General features: G+C 44.8%; 1 protein-coding gene across 3 annotated transcripts in view; it reads right to left on the reverse strand.

Moving 5' to 3' along the window:
* RAB3GAP1 (RAB3 GTPase activating protein catalytic subunit 1) overlaps positions 1-17,729 on the reverse strand; it is a 289,227-nt gene that overhangs the window by 24,959 nt on the left and 246,539 nt on the right. For all 3 annotated transcript variants that reach the window (XM_063933781.1, XM_063933783.1, XM_063933782.1), the window contains exons 18-22: positions 13,980-14,117; positions 8,287-8,514; positions 5,429-5,525; positions 5,237-5,340; positions 5,043-5,158 (exon numbers count right to left, since the gene is read on the reverse strand). In XM_063933781.1, coding sequence (XP_063789851.1) covers positions 5,043-5,158; positions 5,237-5,340; positions 5,429-5,525; positions 8,287-8,514; positions 13,980-14,117 — 683 coding nt within the window. The remainder of the gene's footprint in view (positions 1-5,042; positions 5,159-5,236; positions 5,341-5,428; positions 5,526-8,286; positions 8,515-13,979; positions 14,118-17,729) is intronic.

Consider the following 17,729-nt stretch of genomic DNA (forward strand, 5'->3'; position numbering starts at 1 on the left):
CGTTGGTTAAGTTAAATGGATACAGTCTATACATCTTCTAACGCACATTGCCACAAAGAACACATGATCTCATGTTGATTCTACAATGTGACAATGGGGCCGATTCAACTGTTTTACCCCCAAAGCTATCACTATGGCGAGCAACAATGGGATTTTAATTACCTACCGGTAAATCCTTTTCTCGTAGTCCGTAGAGGATGCTGAGGTCCACATTAGTACCATGGGGAATAGATGAGTCCCTTGGGAGCCATGGGCACTTTAAGAGTTTAATAGTGTGGGCTGGCTTCTCCCTCTATGCCCCTCCTACCAGACTCAGTCTAGAAACTGTGCCCGAGGAGACGGACATACTTCGAGAGAAGGAAATACACAGATAGTGGTGAGATTCACACCAGCTCACACATAACAGAAAATCAAGCAACCAAGTCAGCAACGGCTGAACAACAGTACTTAACCAAATAACAATGCAGTACTGAACCAAGTAACAACTGCAGGAAAACGGGGCCCAGCATCCTCTACGGACTATGAGAAAAGGATTTACCGGTAGGTAATTAAAATCCTATTTTCTGTTACGTCCTAGAGGATGCGGGGGTCCACATTAGTACCATGGGGATGTACCAAAGCTCCCAGTACGGGAGGGAGAGCGCGGAGGCTCCTGCAGAACCAATTGATCAAACTTTAGGTCCTCAGAGGCCAAAGTATCGAACTTGTAGAACTTAGCAAAAGTGTTCGACCCTGACCAAGTAGCTGCTCGGCAAAGCTGTAAAGCCGAGACTCCCCGGCCAGCCGCCCAGGAAGAACCCACTTTTACGAGTAGAGTGGGCCTTAATGGATTTCAGACACGGCAATCCTGCCGTAGAATAAGCATGCTGGGTAGTAAACCTGATCCAGCGAGAAATCGTCTGCTTAGAAGCAGGACACCCAACCTTGTTGGGATCATAAAGGACAAACAGAGCATCTGACTATCTGTGACGAGAAGTTCTCTTCACATAAATCTTCAAAGCCTTTACAACATCCAAGGATTTTGAAGTAATTGAGGAGTCAGTAGCCACTGGCACCACAATAGGTTGGTTGATATGAAAAGCCAACACAACCTTCAGAAGAAATTGCTGACGCATCCTGATGGTGTCCTCTTTATAGAGATGGGGTAGATGGTGCTCCTTAGTCATGGGATGTTTGTCTCGATTTTTCTGCAGATGGCCAGGAGGAGGCTACTTGGGTCGACAATCACGTCATTTTGACTGCCGTATCACATCCGGACCAAACACTGGACTTTGCCATCTGCAGAAAAATCGAGACAAACATCCCATGACTAAGGAGCACCATCTACCCCATCTCTATAAAGAGGACACCGTGCCAAATGAGGATCCCAAACCTGGCTGGTTTTGAGTTAAAACATCAGAGACACTCTTAAGGGACTACATCTCTAGCGGTTTCCGGGTAAAGTGTATTGGTGTGACTGCGCTGTCAGTCTGTCTCCATCTGCTATATGTTCCAGGTTCGAAAATTAGGAACGGATGCTAATGTGATAGACAGTTATCAATATTTGACCCATATTCATTGTTTTTAATTGTTTGAAATTGATTTTGGATTCTGTATCCATTTTTTAATAAGGCCGAAATTTTTGTTTTATTAAATTGAAAAAACATTTTATCACTCAATCCTTCTTATTTTCAATTGTTTACAATATTCCAACTAGCGCTGCTATTTTTTCTTGTGTTTCTTTGAGTATATGGTTGGGGTGTAACTACCCCCAAACGTTATAGCAGCAGCATTAGAGACACAGCACCTGAAAGCGCCCGATCTTCCATTTGTTTGGTAAATCCTTTTAGGTTTGAATAATAACCTTTGTGTTGTAGGTGAGGTGGAACTGGAACAATGACATTTGACCTTAGCAATTTTTGAATGGCTTCCTGTAGGATAGCACTTTCTGTCAGCGAAGCTGGCAAGCCTGATTTGAAGAATCTTTGAGGTGGGAGTTCTTGAAACTCCAGTCTGTACCCCTGGGCAACAATATCCTGTACAAAGGGATCCAGGCATGAGGACGCCCAGACATGACTGAAATTTCTTAGTCTTGCTCCCACCTGCCCGATCTCCAGGCTGGGAGGTCCATTGTCATGCCGAGGATTTAGAGGAAGCAGAACCAGGTTTCTATTCCTGGGAACCTGCGGGTGCAGGTTTTCGGTCCCCCGACCACCTCTAAAGAAAGTGGAGGGGGATTTGGACTTTTTAACTTCAGTGGTCCGAAAGGACTGCATTGCAGACGTAGGATATGATTTCCTAGTCGGTGGTGTAGCAGAGGGAAGAAAAGTTGACTTACCCGCAGTTGCCGTGGAGATCCACGCATCTAAAGCTTCCCGAAACAGAGCCTGACCTGTGAATGGTAGGTTCTCCACACTCTTCTTGGATTCCGCAGACCACTGGCGCAGCCAGAGTCCTCTGCGTGCCGAGACAGCCATGGAAGAAGCTCTCTCATTCAGATGTCCAAGGTCTTTCATGGCATCCATCATGAAACCTGCAGAATCCTGTATGTGACGTAAAAACAATTCAATGTCACTTCTATCCATAGAATCTAACTCCTCTAGTAAAGTGCCTGACCACTTTACTATGGCTTTAGAAATCCATGCACAAGCAATAGTGGGTCTTAAAGCTATGCCACTTGCTGTGTATAAAGATTTGAGTGTAGTCTCAATCTTGTGGTCGGCTTTTAAAGCGGTAGACCCAGGGACAGGCAAAACCACTTTCTTAGACAATCTAGAAACAGAAGCGTCTACTACCGGCGCGTTTTCCCACATTTTCCTATCCTCCTCAGGGAAAGGAAAAGCAATGAGAACCCTTTTAGGGATCTGGAATCTTTTCTCTGGGTTTTCCCAGGATTTTTCAAACAATGCGTTTAATTCCTTAGACGCAGGGAATGTAAGGGAGGATTTCTTAGTGTCAGTAAAGTAAGCCTCCTCAACCTGCTCAGGTACCTTTTCAGTAATGTGTAAAATGTCCCTAATAGCATCAATTATGAGTTGCACCCCCTTAGCAAGAGATGCCTCACCCCCCAGGATATCCCTTTCACCATCTACTGTATCAGAGTCGGTATCCGTGTCGACTTGCATTATTTGGGCAAGAGCACGCTTTTTAGGATATATATCAGGGGTTTTGGATGAGGTAGCGGGAGCAGAATACGACAAAACTTCTACAGATCTTTTCAAAACCTGTGTGTTCAGTCTCATTATGAGCTATCCTAAATGAAATCTGGGATATCAGTCTCTTGATAGAAGCCACCCATGGGGGTTCGGATTCAGAAGGCTGAGACAGTACATTGCATTCCTGAGTACATGGAATAGACTCCTCTGGAGAAGACACACACTCTGCAGCACAAGATACAGAGTCCATAGACATGGTAATGTGAGATATATAACATACACACACACACACACACACACACACACACACACAGGAAAATGTCAGACACAGTTTCCCCCAAGTACCTTCAGAGAGACACAGAGTATAAGGAGTCAGCACACACAGCGCCCCAGTAGGCAGTTATTATCAATAAATGCCTGGCACTGACTGAGTAACCTTAATAGATTAAACAGTGAATAACACTCTCCTCTCCCCCCCCCCCCCCCCCCCTTTCTATAACACCCAGGTACCGCAGAGGATAACTGGAGTGAAGTGGAAGGCAGCGCTCCCTGTCAGCGTCTCTGTAGTGTGATCTGCAGGGAGAAAACGGCGCTGGTGAGTGCTGGATCCGCTCTGAGGAGAAGCCCCGCCCCCCTGTAATGGCACGTCTTCCCGCTCTTGTTATTTTATACTGGCTGGAGGTTGCTTGTTGCTAACAGTGGGATTAGCCCTGTTAGCTCAGATGACCAGTGTTAGGGTATTGCGCTGGCCCAGGGCGCCCCTCACAGCACCGCACAACTGTACCTCTGAGCCCTCTGGAGTGCAGCATCAGCGCTGCGCTCCCACCCTTGTGCCACCATTCCCGCAGGCGATCCGCTTACCGGGGTGCCGGCGTCATACTCACCACCGCATCTTCTGGCTCTGTTAGGGGGTGGCAGCAGTGCTGCGGGAGCGAGCAGTCGCTTCGGAGGCTTGTGATCGACACCCTCAGGAGCTCAGTGTCCTGTCAGCGGAGTTAGGAGCCATTAACCTCATGGGTTGGATCCTACTCCCCCCCTAAGTCCCACGAAGCAGGGAGGCAGTTGCCAGCAGCCTTCCTGTACCTAACAGCTCTTAAAAAATAATAAAACTAGAAAAGCCCCTAAGAGCTCCCCTAGCTGTGACCGGCTCCACTGGGCACAGTTTCTAAACTGAGTGTGGTAGGAGGGGCATAGAGGGAGGAGCCAGCCCAAACTATTAAACTCTTTAAGTGCCCATGGCTCCCAAGGGACCCGTCTATACCCCATGGTACTAATGTGGACCCCAGCATCCTCTAGGACGTAAAAGAAAACTCTATATTGAATTGCATTTAAAAATTACCCATATTTAACCATATTAGTCCTGGCATTTCCCCTACATTTAGTTTTTTTGTAGCACTGTGGGGAAGATATATCAAACCTTCTATAGAAGACAAGTGATGAAGTTGCCTATACCAACCAATCAGCTTCTAGCTATCAGGTATCTAGTACATTCTATAAAACAATAGGTATAATCTGATTGGTTCCTATGGGCAACTTCTTAATTTGTCCTCTTTAGAAAGTTTGATACATCTCCCCCAATGTTACCAAATAACAGATATATATTTTTGTTCTTCTGGGTTTCGTAACCTTTTGGACAATGGCTTTCTGGATCAGAGATGCTGAACAAAGTTGGATCTTTTCAGTAAAAAAAAATTGTAATTTCATTTTTTACACTATTGACACCTACTACAGATCCCCAACATGTCGGCAGGGCCCTGCAATTCTCACTGTACAGTCCCACACAAGACACTACACGTGTGGCCGGCTCCAAGCCCCCGCGGTATTGTATTATGCACAACCATTACAATCAGCAGAGTCTGGCTAATCACACCGTGAATACAGATGTAAGTACGAGTGTAAAATACATACTTTTCTAGATCTTCCTTCTCGTCTGGGTTCTCGCATCGCTCTGTACCAAACTTTGCCTTCAGCGACCGAGCTCTTGCAATGGTGGCCTCAACATTTATAGTCTGATTAATGATGTCCTGGGGAAAGAGAGGAGAGAAGTAAACAATACGAATATTCCTATGAAATGTTTCCCTCCTCACCAATTGATTGCTTACCTCTAACTTCTTATCCTCGGGATTTGGAAATCGGAGAACTTTGCTGGCATGGGAGATGATTTGTTTTATTGACTTCTTCACAGATGGAATATCTTCCAATATTTCTGCAAGAAACCAGATAACATGAGTAAGAGAGAGCATTAGTAACTTACAAACTTTTATTTTATGTGACACAGTTATAAGGTTATTCACCTTCTTCTTTCACCTTGAGGAGAGCGGCATGAATGACACAAGGCAGGAGATGGCGGGTCAGGTCTGATGGCTTCTGGATTGCTAAGTAACGAAGAACCTACAGTGTAAAAGAATAGGTGTTTGTGTCTGAGTAACTAGCAAGCGTCATTCTCAACATCCAGATAGGAGATGTATGAAGCTTCCCGCATAACTGAGGCCTGTAAGGACTACTTATGTACAGTCCAGAATAGTTACATTAGTTGGATAAATTAAATACATATATAGGTTGTGAAATATTGGAGCTACAATGGACAATAAATGGGTTGGGTATGGGTGACAGGCATTTGGGATCCCGCCGGTCCCCATACCGATGCTGGGAACCCAGTGATTAGAATGCCGGTGGGGGGAGGGGAGAGCGCAACAAAGCCCCTTGCAGGGTCGCCAAGCTGCAGGCTTGGTGGCGAGCTGTACTCGCCACAGGTTCTATTCCCACTTTATGGGTGTCATGGACACCCACGAGTGGGAATAGTGCCTGTTAGTCGGCATGCTGACTTTCGGGATTTTGAGGGAGCGGGTTGTAGGCGTCGGTATTGTGTAGGGGCAGGATGTAGGCGTCTGTATTGTGTAGGGGCGGGATGTAGGCGTCGGTACATGCCCAATAAATAAGCAACACAAAAAGACACAGATGTATTGAAAAGAAGTAAAACAGAATCTGCAAACATAAAAATTAAGCGGACAATCTTGTACGTTGCAATGTCTATTTCATGTTTTTATTCATTTCTTTTGTATCCCCTCTAGAATTGTTTGAGCTTTGTTCGCATTTTGTTATTATTTAATCACAAAGTTAGCTAGATCATCATCATGTGTATTATGTATACTTATTACTAATTTAACCCTTATCACATCTATTTGGGAAACATTTCCTTGAATCCTTCTGTAAAAAACAGCATTGGTGCACATTGTGATGCATGATTATATGCGGCTGTGGCCGGCATCAGAAGCCGGATAACAGAGTAAACCAACTGACTGATGTTACACACACGATGTGAACACTAGAGATGAGGTGCAGCTTCTGTAAAGACGAACACTGCAAAATAAAACACGGTCAGGTCCTAAACAATGAGACTTTATTCCCTTTAAATCGCTGTCATGGAAACCGAAGAGACCGGCTGCAATTTCTGTAGCACTTTTTCATTTATTGCTCAAGAAAAACAATCTATAAATAGAGGTAATTGAGAGGGGCATTACAAGCCCGTGCGGGGGAATGTTATCGCATTGCTACACAGTATCTCTGACTTGTAAAATGTCACCTTTGGGTGGTAATCTTCCCGTTCTTTGTCTGTCTGTGACCACGAGGTGCCTCTAGCATTTTCCATGTTACAGTGGGTGAATTCTGTGTTGATTTTATTTTAGATTTAGGTGCATTTAATTAATAATGGAGTACACTGAATTATCCAGGCTGCCTGGTTCAGTCAGGAGATGCCCAGGTCTGCCATTACTGATAGGAGCAGCACTGTGGAAGTAGGGTAATGACTTTAGTGTGTAAGCATCGGGATCATTATTCTTCGGGAATGTAGTAAGGAAGAACAGATAGGGATAAAAGAATAGATGGGGCAGGAGAAAATAATGGTGGTAAATAAACAGCGCTTCTATTTAGTCAATCTGGCTACTTGGCTCAAACGCGCAGTGGTCAGATCGCTAATTAACTTACATATAGAGGCCGCACAGGCTACATGGCTGGATCACAGACAGAACAGTCCCTGACCACATACATGGCTGTCACCCAACAAGAGCTACCATTTGTTCTGATCAGAAATCTGCATGATCTGGTTCAGATGTTCTTCGGGAATGGCAATGTTTCTGGGTCCATACAAGCTGCCATCATCAGGGAATAGGACACTTCACTTTAAATGTCATTTTAGTCATTGTTCTTATTTTGATTTAACAGTTCTTATAAGCAATGTCAGAGAGAAAACGTAAACTTAAAATTTATATTTATTTAGTATTATTTGGAAAATTACATTTCATGATTCATACTTGGTATTTAAATGAATTCTAGGAACAAATTTCACTGGAAACAATAATTATTCATGGATATTCTTCTATCTGCATTATGCACATACTATATTACTTTTTCAGTTATGATTGTGAAGTCAGCCACTGATTGATATGTCAGTCTTTTTTTTTTATAGTCCCTTCTATTTCTATGGAGCAGTGTTTGGCTAGCAGAGTGCATTCTGGGCCGGATTTAGATGTGGCTGCAGGGTACTTCCTTGGAAGCAGCAGCGATGCACAGATATGGTACTGCAGTAGGAGGCGTCTTGTATAAGTAGACTCCTCCTGCATTCATTTGTGATCCAGTGCTGCGTCTTTGGATGCAGCATCGGATCACTTGCGTCTCCATCAGCCGGCTGCGTCAGTCCATGGGGTAATGCATGCCAGCCACCGCAGCTCCTACAAAGAGGCCAGGAAATCTCAGTTGGAAGACGGAGGCCCTGTCCTCGGCACTCCCCCAAAAGGAAGGCGACATACCCCAGTTTTTGGAAACGGAGGCCTATGCTGCCCCCTCCTTGCCCCCAAACTGCTGCAGACTGTCAACCAACTAATGTCTACAGCTGTTCTGCTGACGCAGTCCCCATACTGCACATGCACAGTATGGGTCCTGCATATGCACAAAGCGGTACTTTGTGACATGGGCGTCACATCTGAATCAGACGCTCTGTGCACAGTGATAGGACATGGATGTAAAAATGTCAGAAAACATACTTTTTTTCAAACATGTAAGAAGCTCTTTACAATGTAACCCCCCCCGTTTATTTTTTATTTATTTATAGTATGTAGTGTTTCTTTAATGGTGGCCAGGCAGACATTCATCTTACCTTTTCAGCCTCTTTAGTATCATCGAACAGTCTCCTCTGCCTACGAGCAGGTGTCGGCTTAGCCGTTTCCCAAGCTTCTACCCACATGTTGTTGGGGATTTTCATTCGTGCACTCAGTTCCCCTTTAATGACTTTGTTGCCGCTTTCATCCATCACTTCTTCCTCGACATAATCCCTTGGAGAGTACCACCTGACAAAGTCCTCTAGACAGCAGCCAGGGTTTGCAGCCTAAGAGACAAAACAGCTTGCAGCAATCAGGGGGGGCCACCAGAGACTGGGGTTCACTATCCACAGGAACACTGATTTTCATCTGGAAAGGTAACGTCTGTAGGGGGCTTTTAGCAGATATCAACAGTCACTGAGTGCTTATTTCATCAAAGCGCCACACAGAAATATAAAGATGTCTCTTTGTTACAAGTTTAGATTGTTCTCTATTTTATTCATTTGCAATCATTGGTCACACAGTGACTATATTTTTGGGGCGGTCTATATTGGGTTTCCCTGGAAGTCAGTCAGTACTCACATCAAACACATGCAAACCTTGAACATGAAATTAATATATGAAAAGAGAGCGCAATTAAACCAATTTAAAGAATAATATTAACGACACATTTATTAGAAAATCAAATAAAATACCATAAAATCAATGTGATAAAGGTGGGTATTTTAAAAGCAGTCCCGCTTATGATGGACAAGAGGATACAGTTTCATTGTTGGTTTTCCAGCTGGCCATCTTGGATAATTAAGAGTTCACAGTTCCTTAAGAATAGATTTGGGATGGCTCAAATTAATTCACAGTGCCCAGATTAAATATCTCACCAGTATTAGTGTCTCAACGCTGCTGTAATAACCGTTGCATAGTTGAAAAACGGGGATCCACGTGTGAAATTAACGGTGGGATACCGTATTCGTCACACACTACTAATGCTGGAAGGGATCACCAATGCTCACGGATAACTGCGGTGCAGATAAAGGAAGTAGACACCACTCAGGGAGCCGGTAATTGTGTCTCACCGCTGCTGCAATGATCGGAGCGTTAGATGTGGGTGGAGATCCACGTGTGTAATTAACGGTGGGATACCGTATTCGCCACACACTACTAATGCTGGAAGGGATCGCCGATGCTCACGAATAACTGCGGTGCAGGTAAAGGAGGTAGACGCCACTCAGGGAGCCGGTAATTGTGTCTCACCACTGCTGCAATGATCGGAGCATTAGATGTGGGTGGAGATCCACGTGTGTAATTAACGGTGGTATACCGTATTTGAACACACGTTAGTGTTGCTGAAGGGTCTCACGAGCACCGCAGTGTAAATAAAAGAGATGGGCCGCTCTAAGGCAATAGATATGGCCGTGTGACAAGCCGTATCCTCACTTCAGCGTCCTGCAAAATGTCCCACAGAGTCCTTAATGTGTTTCTCTGCTACTAGAAATGAGCGGTTTCATCAGTAGCGGAGAAACGCGTTAAACATGTGTTCAAATACGGTATACCACCGTTAATTACACACGTGGATCTCCACCCACATCTAACGCTCCGATCATTGCAGCAGCGGTGAGACACAATTACCGGCTCCCTGAGTGGCGTCTACCTCCTTTACCTGCACCGCAGTTATCCGTGAGCATCGGTGATCCCTTCCAGCATTAGTAGTGTGTGGCGAATACGGTATCCCACCGTTAATTACACACGTGGATCCCCGTTTTTCAACTATGCAACGGTTATTACAGCAGCGGTGAGATACTAATACTGGTGAGATATTTAATCTGGGCACTGTGAATTAATTTGAGCCATCCCAAATCTATTCTTAAGGAACTGTGAACTCTTAATTATCCAAGCTGGCCAGCTGGAAAACCAACAATTAAACTGTATCCTCTTGTCCATCATAAGCGGGACTGCTTTTAAAATACCCACCTTTATCACACTGATTTTATGGTATTTTATTTGATTTTCTAATAAATGTGTTGTTAATATTATTAATTTTGTGTATTGTGTGATAACCACAGATTATCATATGGGAGCTGCACACAGATTGTTCCATTAGATTGATATATTTATTATTTGCGCCTGAATTCTACCTTAATTTATTGGAGGTATGTTTTAGTTTTAAACCTTGAACATGGTATGCCACATTTTACGTCTGCCCTATGTCAATATTTGATGACTATTTTAAGGACCATTCACCATGGCCAGTATTTACTAAAAATCCGAGTTTGGCCGATTTGTGTTTTTTTTTCTAAGTCCCAATCTGGGAATTTACTAAGCACCAATCTCGGCAGTGTCTGGTCTATTCGTAATGGTTTGAATGACAGCCTTCCGAAATACGAATGAATAGACCATCGGTCAAACGCGGCTGTTATTTCATAGAATACGGCCATTCACTATTCATTCGTATTTGGGTGTTAGTTTCTGAGTACTCAAGTGCGGGTCTGTTTTTTTTCGAATCGTTTAAAAAAGCAGCAAAAAAATAGACCTGCTTTTTCCAGTCGAGTTTGGATAACCATGCACGGATCAGTGAGATCTGTGCATGGTTATCTATGGGAAAGGGTCTGTTTAGTGTAAAATCAGTATAAAAAATTGCGTGGGGTCCCCCCTCCTAAGCAAAAACCAGCCTCGGGCTCTTTGAGCCGGTCCTGGTTTAAAAAATATGGGGGGGGAAATTACAGGGGTTCCCCCATATTTAATCAACCAGCACCGGGCTCTGCGCCTGGTCCTGGTTCCAAAAATACGGGGGACAAAAAGCGTAGGGGTCCCCCGTATTTCTGAAACCAGCACCGGGCTCCACTAGCTGGGGAGATAATGCCACAGCCGGGGGACACTTTGATATCGGTCCCTGCGGCCGTGCCATTAAAACCCCAACTAGTCACCCCTGGCCGGGGTACCCTGGAGGAGTGGGGACCCCTTCCATCAAAAGGTCCCCCCCCTCCAGCCACCCAAGGGCCAGGGGTGAAGCCCGAGGCTGTCCCCCCCATCCAAGGGCGGCGGATGGGGGGGCTGATAGCCAAGTGTGAAAGTGTGAATATTGTTTTTAGTAGCAGTACTACAAGTCCCAGCAAGCCTCCCCCGCAAGCTGGTACTTGGAGAACCACAAGTACCAGCATGTGGTTGAAAACCGGGCCCGCTGGCACCTGTAGTACTACTACTAAAAAATACCCCAATAAAAACAGGAGACACACACCTTGAAAGTATAAGTTTATTACATACATCCACACCTCCAAACATACATACTTACCTATGTTCACACGAGTGTCGGTCCTCTTCTCCATGTAGAATCCTCGGGGTACCTGTGAAAAAAATTATACTCACATAATCCAGTGAAGATTCCGGCCTTTGAATAATACACGTACTTGGCAACAAAAAAAAACCGCAAACCCGACCACGCACTGAAAGGGGTCCCATGTTTACACATGGGACCCCTTTCCCCGACTGCCAGGACCCCCCCCTGACTCCTGTCAAAGAGGGTCCCTTCAGCCAATCAGGGAGCGCCACGTCGTGGCACCCTCCTGATTGACTGTGTGCTCCTGTAGTGTCTGTCAGGCAGCACACGGCAGTGATACAATGTAGCGCCTATGCGCTCCATTGTAACCAATGGTGGGAACTTTGTGGTCAGCAGTTGACCGAAAGTAACCTCACCGCTGACCACAAAGTTCCCACCATTGGTTACAATGGAGCGCATAGGCGCTACATTGTATCACTGCCGCGTGCTGCCTGACAGACACTACAGGAGCACACAGCCAATCAGGAGGGTGCCACGACGTGGCGCTCCCTGATTGGCTGAAGGGACCCTCTTTGACAGGAGTCAGGGGGGGTCCTGGCAGTTGGGGAAAGGGGTCCCATGTGTAAACATGGGACCCCTTTCAGTGCGTGGTCGGGTTTGCGTTTTATTTTTTTGACAAGTACGTGGATTATACAGAGAACAGAAGAGGACCGATCTACACTGGATTATGTGAGTATAATTTTTTTCACAGGTACCCCATGGATTCTACATGGAGAAGAGGACCGACCCTCGTGTGAACATAGGTAAGTATGTATGTTTGGAGGTGTGGATGTATGTAATAAACTTATACTTTCAAGGTGTATGTCTCCTGTTTTTATTGGGGTATTTTTTTAGTAGTAGTACTACAGGTGCCAGCGGGCCCGGTTTTCCACCGCATGCTGGTACTTGTGGTTCTCCAAGTACCAGCTTGCGGGGGAGGCTTGCTGGGACATGTAGTACTGCGACTAAAAACAATATTCACATTTTTTCAACAAGGCTATCAGCCCCCCATCCGCCGCCCTTGGATGGGGGGGACAGCCTTGGGCTTCACCCCTGGCCCTTGGGTGGCTGGAGGGGGGGGACCCCTTGATTGAAGGGGTCCCCACTCCTCCAGGGTACCCCGGCCAGGGGTGACTAGTTGGGGTTTTAATGGCACGGCCGCAGGGACCGATATCAAAGTGTCCCCCGGCTGTGGCATTATCTCCCCAGCTAGTGGAGCCCGGTGCTGGTTTCAGAAATACGGGGGACCCCTACGCTGTTTGTCCCCCGTATTATTGGAACCAGGACCAGGCGCAGAGCCCGGTGCTGGTTGTTTAAATATGGGGGAACCCCTGTCATTTTTCCCCCCATATTTTTTCAACCAGGATCGGCTCAAAGAGCCCGAGGCTGGTTGTGATTAGGAGGGGGGACCCCACGCAATTTTTTTCAAGATTTTAAAGACTTTAATGAACTTTTTAAGGTACACAATGAAGCCCTGCACGGATCTCACAGATCCGGCCGGGTTTCCTTGTGTTTTTTCAGGCAGTGCTTTACTCATCACTCCCGAAAAACACTGCCTGATATTACGAATCACATCGACATCGGAAAAAACGATTGTGCAAAACTCGGCAGCTTAGTGAATGACCGTATCAGGATTCAAAAAGTTGCAGTAAAATGCACCCGATACCATTCGAGTTCAAACACCCTTCAAAACGGACAAAACACGAATATTAGTAAATAAACCCATATGCGTCTCCTCCTAGGTAAACACGGAACATATGGCTGTACAGATACATAAATGAGCAGTGAAGCCTCTTATCTAAAATCAGGGTGCCTTGGCTATAAAACACAACTACTGTATAATAAGTGGTAAGGACAAGTACTTATTGTATAAACACAGTAAAAGTAGACAATAATAATAATAATGTGCAAATTGTCTCACACCTTCGTTTTAAGATGTGCACAAGAGATGACAAGACAGTCCAATGATATCAGGACTGAATGCCCTCAATTATAGGGGACAAGGGATCACATGGTGCTTGGCCAGGAATATGATAGAGCATGGCCTTTTTACTGGTGGATAGAGAACATTGCGCCTGCTTACGGCAAAAGACATTCTGCAGAAAGACCCACATTTATATATTTTGCCCATATCTATATTTATTAAAATGAGTGCAGCTGAAATGATGTCCTCCCATCAGGGTTAATATTAAATAACTGTAAAACTCTCATTGAATGCCCACTAACCTTGTTAAAATGTCAGAAGCTTTGACCTAATAGTAGATTAAAACTCTGAATCCACATTTTACTTCTACTTTAAACACAATCCCACTCTGTCATACATAAGGGTTCACAGTCTGCCTGGAAGAAGGGATTAGAGGATTGTGTTCCTATGGATGAAGCTTGCTTTGTTTCCCTTATCATCTATACTGTGCAGTATAAGAGTATACACATCTCCAATACCTTAAAAGATTCCATGTCAGACAGCAAACAAGCGCTCTGCATCCGAGCCCGCAGGTGAGCCCCTTCTGCGGAAGTGCCCAATTTAGCCAAAACCTCAGATTGTTCCTCCAGCAGATCTTCTGTCATAGGCGCCGGTTCCTGAAATAGCCGAAATAAACAGAATGTTAAGATTGCTGAGGCAGCAACTTTCAACCTAAATTCCCTGAAGATTGTACGCCTGGTTCCTAAAGCATCTCAAACCTCAAATTAGGCAGCTCAGAAGCCCAGCCATTGTCTGCTGCTAACAAAGGTTTGCTAAAGTGACTAATGGATGTGTACTAGCAGCTATTTCTCAGCCTGGACTAAACACATAATCTAAGATCGGAGAGCACAGTGTCATCCGGAACAATTGAAACTTTACATTGGCAATGAAGCAAAGGTCATCCCAATGCCAACGGTCTGTGGAAACTGGTGATGAAACCAAAAGGACTCAATCCCCCTGGTGTTTTTTTAGCATTTTAGAGCTCCCTGTAAGCTTCCAGATGTGGCTACATTCAGTAAATTGCAAATATAACATGACCACAATGAAACATAAATAAAACCCTAATTAATTTGATACACTCTAATATATAATTTGATATACAATGATATACCCATTCACATGGGTTAAGAACACATTTTAAAATGACAGTGGTTATGAGCCCTCATGATCCCCAGGTTCATGGACCACTGGTACAAAGATCTGATGGGAATTACTTTCCTGTCCTATCTTATATGGTAGATCCGATAAATGAGGTGGTAATTTACGCCCAAATACTTCCTATTTAAAATGAACCCATCAAGACATCAGAAAGCTGCTTATCATTCAGTAACCAGTGACATCATTAGTAACCAGTGACATGACGAAGACATAACACGTCGCCAAACTGACGCTAGAAAATAAATATGATGTATTAGTATGTATACTGGTTGTCTCCACTTTGTGTATGATACAGGTACATTGTATTTGTTTCCTTGCAGATTCTTTCAATAGGCATAGAATGAACCTATTTAGTGTGTTTTAATTGACCTCTGTTAAGTATTTTGCCACATTAACAGAGAAGACGCTCACACTGACACTGGGGCGGAGTAAAGTGGATACACAGAACTGTCGCCGTCGATTTTTTTGTCAGCAGCTTTGGCAAAACGCTTGTGTGCACTGCACCAGCCACTCTCCACATAGATTAATGAGTCCTGTGTGTGCACCGGTCTCTCCTATAGTCACCGGCTAGGAAAACCAGAGGAGAGACTGATTAAACAACACTGCTCTGTTCTCAAGCCCTGGGCTGATCATACACAGTAAAATGTCTCTGTCACAAAACAAATAATCAAAAGTGTTTTTTATTTATCCTGAATTCCTGAAACTTATTTATATGTTCCCAGCAGCCATTACATAGAATGCCACTGGTATATCAGGTCTACTTGTTCCATAAGTAGATTACACAGACAGAAAATACCCGCAAATAACTGACCCGGCACAGCAGCTATCTAACGATGAAGGACAGATAATCTAGTTACTCAGGGTGGAGGGTGTTGAGAACTATGCACTATATTAAGCACAGTAGAAAAAAAAATCTAACAGAACACTAATGAGTACATGTCTCCAGGAAATCTGATTTTACCATAGAAACGGATAATTTCTTGTGCCTTAGCAGCAGCGAGACATTTTGAAAGAAGAGATGCAAATCGGTGGCATGTAAAGCACCAACATACACGGCAGCGCTGTCTGAGTACTGCTGCCAGAATATAGCTCTAATTATATACCAATCTGCTGCATAAATAATAATATAGAATATATATCATCTCTCATTTTATAATAAGATCAGATCAGTACCACATTCATGGTTGCCTTATTGTTGGCGTCTTATTTTCTTGTCCTATAAACTGATACTTCATAATGGCGGACACTGTTACTTTGGTTAGATGTTTCTAAGGAGCATCTAAATGTTATCACAGTCTTTGCTGTGCGCCTGATAAGCATGTACTGGTCCACCTCACGTCTGCATGTTATTTTAGAGGGAAAGGCAAAGCCCTATTAAACTTAGACACTGCTTCCCTAAATGCACAATGCGCAGGAGCTCAGAGAAGAAATATGCAGGTGTTCCAGAGCTCTCTGCTGCTTCGCCCCACCCATGCTAATAAGCTTGCCCATCATGTTTTCAGTACAGCCACCTGTCTTCTGGCCAGTGCTTGGAAATCTCAAACCCCAACCCCCACCCCACCCTTCCCCCAATTTAGGAATGCTCTTCTTCAAAAAATAAGATTTTACTCACCGGTAAATCTATTTCTCGTAGTCCGTAGTGGATGCTGGGGACTCCGTAAGGACCATGGGGAATAGACAGGCTCCGCAGGAGACTGGGTACTCTATAAGAAAGATTTGGTACTATCTGGTGTGCACTGGCTCCTCCCTCTATGCCCCTCCTCCAGACCTCAGTTAGGATACTGTGCCCGGAAGAGCTGACACAATAAGGAAGGATTTTGAATCCCGGGTAAGACTCATACCAGCCACACCAATCACACCGTATAACTCGTGATACTATACCCAGTTAACAGTATGAAATATAACTGAGCCTCTCAACAGATGGCTCAACAATAACCCTTTAGGTAGGCAATAACTATATACAAGTATTGCAGACAATCCGCACTTGGGATGGGCGCCCAGCATCCACTACGGACTACGAGAAATAGATTTACCGGTGAGTAAAATCTTATTTTCTCTAACGTCCTAGTGGATGCTGGGGACTCCGTAAGGACCATGGGGATTATACCAAAGCTCCCAAACGGGCGGGAGAGTGCGGATGACTCTGCAGCACCGAATGAGAGAACTCAAGGTCCTCCTCAGCCAGGGTATCAAATTTGTAGAATTTAGCAAACGTGTTTGCCCCTGACCAAGTTGCAGCTCGGCAAAGTTGTAAAGCCGAGACCCCACGGGCAGCCGCCCAAGATGAGCCCACTTTCCTCGTGGAATGGGCTTTCACTGATTTAGGATGCTGCAATCCAGCCGCAGAATGCGCCAGCTGAATTGTGCTACAAATCCAGCGAGCAATAGTCTGCTTAGAAGCAGGAGCACCTATCTTGTTGGGTGCATACAGGACAAAAAGCGAGTCAGTCTTCCTGACTCCAGCCGTCCTGGAAACATAAAGTTTCAAGGCCCTGACTACATCTAGTAACTTGGAATCCTCCAAGTCCCTAGTAGCCGCAGGCACCACAATAGGTTGGTTCAAGTGAAAAGCAGATACCACCTTAGGGAGAAACTGGGGACGAGTCCTCAATTCTGCCCTATCCATATGAAAAATCAAATAAGGGCTTTTACAAGACAAAGCCGCCAAATCTGACACACGCCTGGCCGAAGCCAAGGCCAATAACATGACCACTTTCCACGTGAGATATTTCAGATCCACAGTTTTAAGTGGTTCAAACCAATGTGATTTTAGGAAACTCAACACCACATTGAGATCCTAAGGTGCCACGGGAGGCACAAAAGGGGGCTGAATATGAAGCACTCCCTTTACAAAAGTCTGAACTTCAGGCAGTGAAGCCAGTTCTTTCTGGAAGAAAATCGACAGGGCCGAAATCTGGACCTTAATGGAACCCAATTTTAGGCCCATAGTCACTCCCGACTGTAGGAAGTGTAGAAAGCGACCCAGCTGAAATTCCTCTGTTGGGGCCTTCCTGGCCTCACACCACGTAACATATTTTCGCCAAATACGGTGATAATGGTTCGCGGTTACT

Source organism: Pseudophryne corroboree, chromosome 7 (assembly GCF_028390025.1).
Source record: "Pseudophryne corroboree isolate aPseCor3 chromosome 7, aPseCor3.hap2, whole genome shotgun sequence".
In the NCBI taxonomy this organism is placed as follows: domain Eukaryota; kingdom Metazoa; phylum Chordata; class Amphibia; order Anura; family Myobatrachidae; genus Pseudophryne; species Pseudophryne corroboree.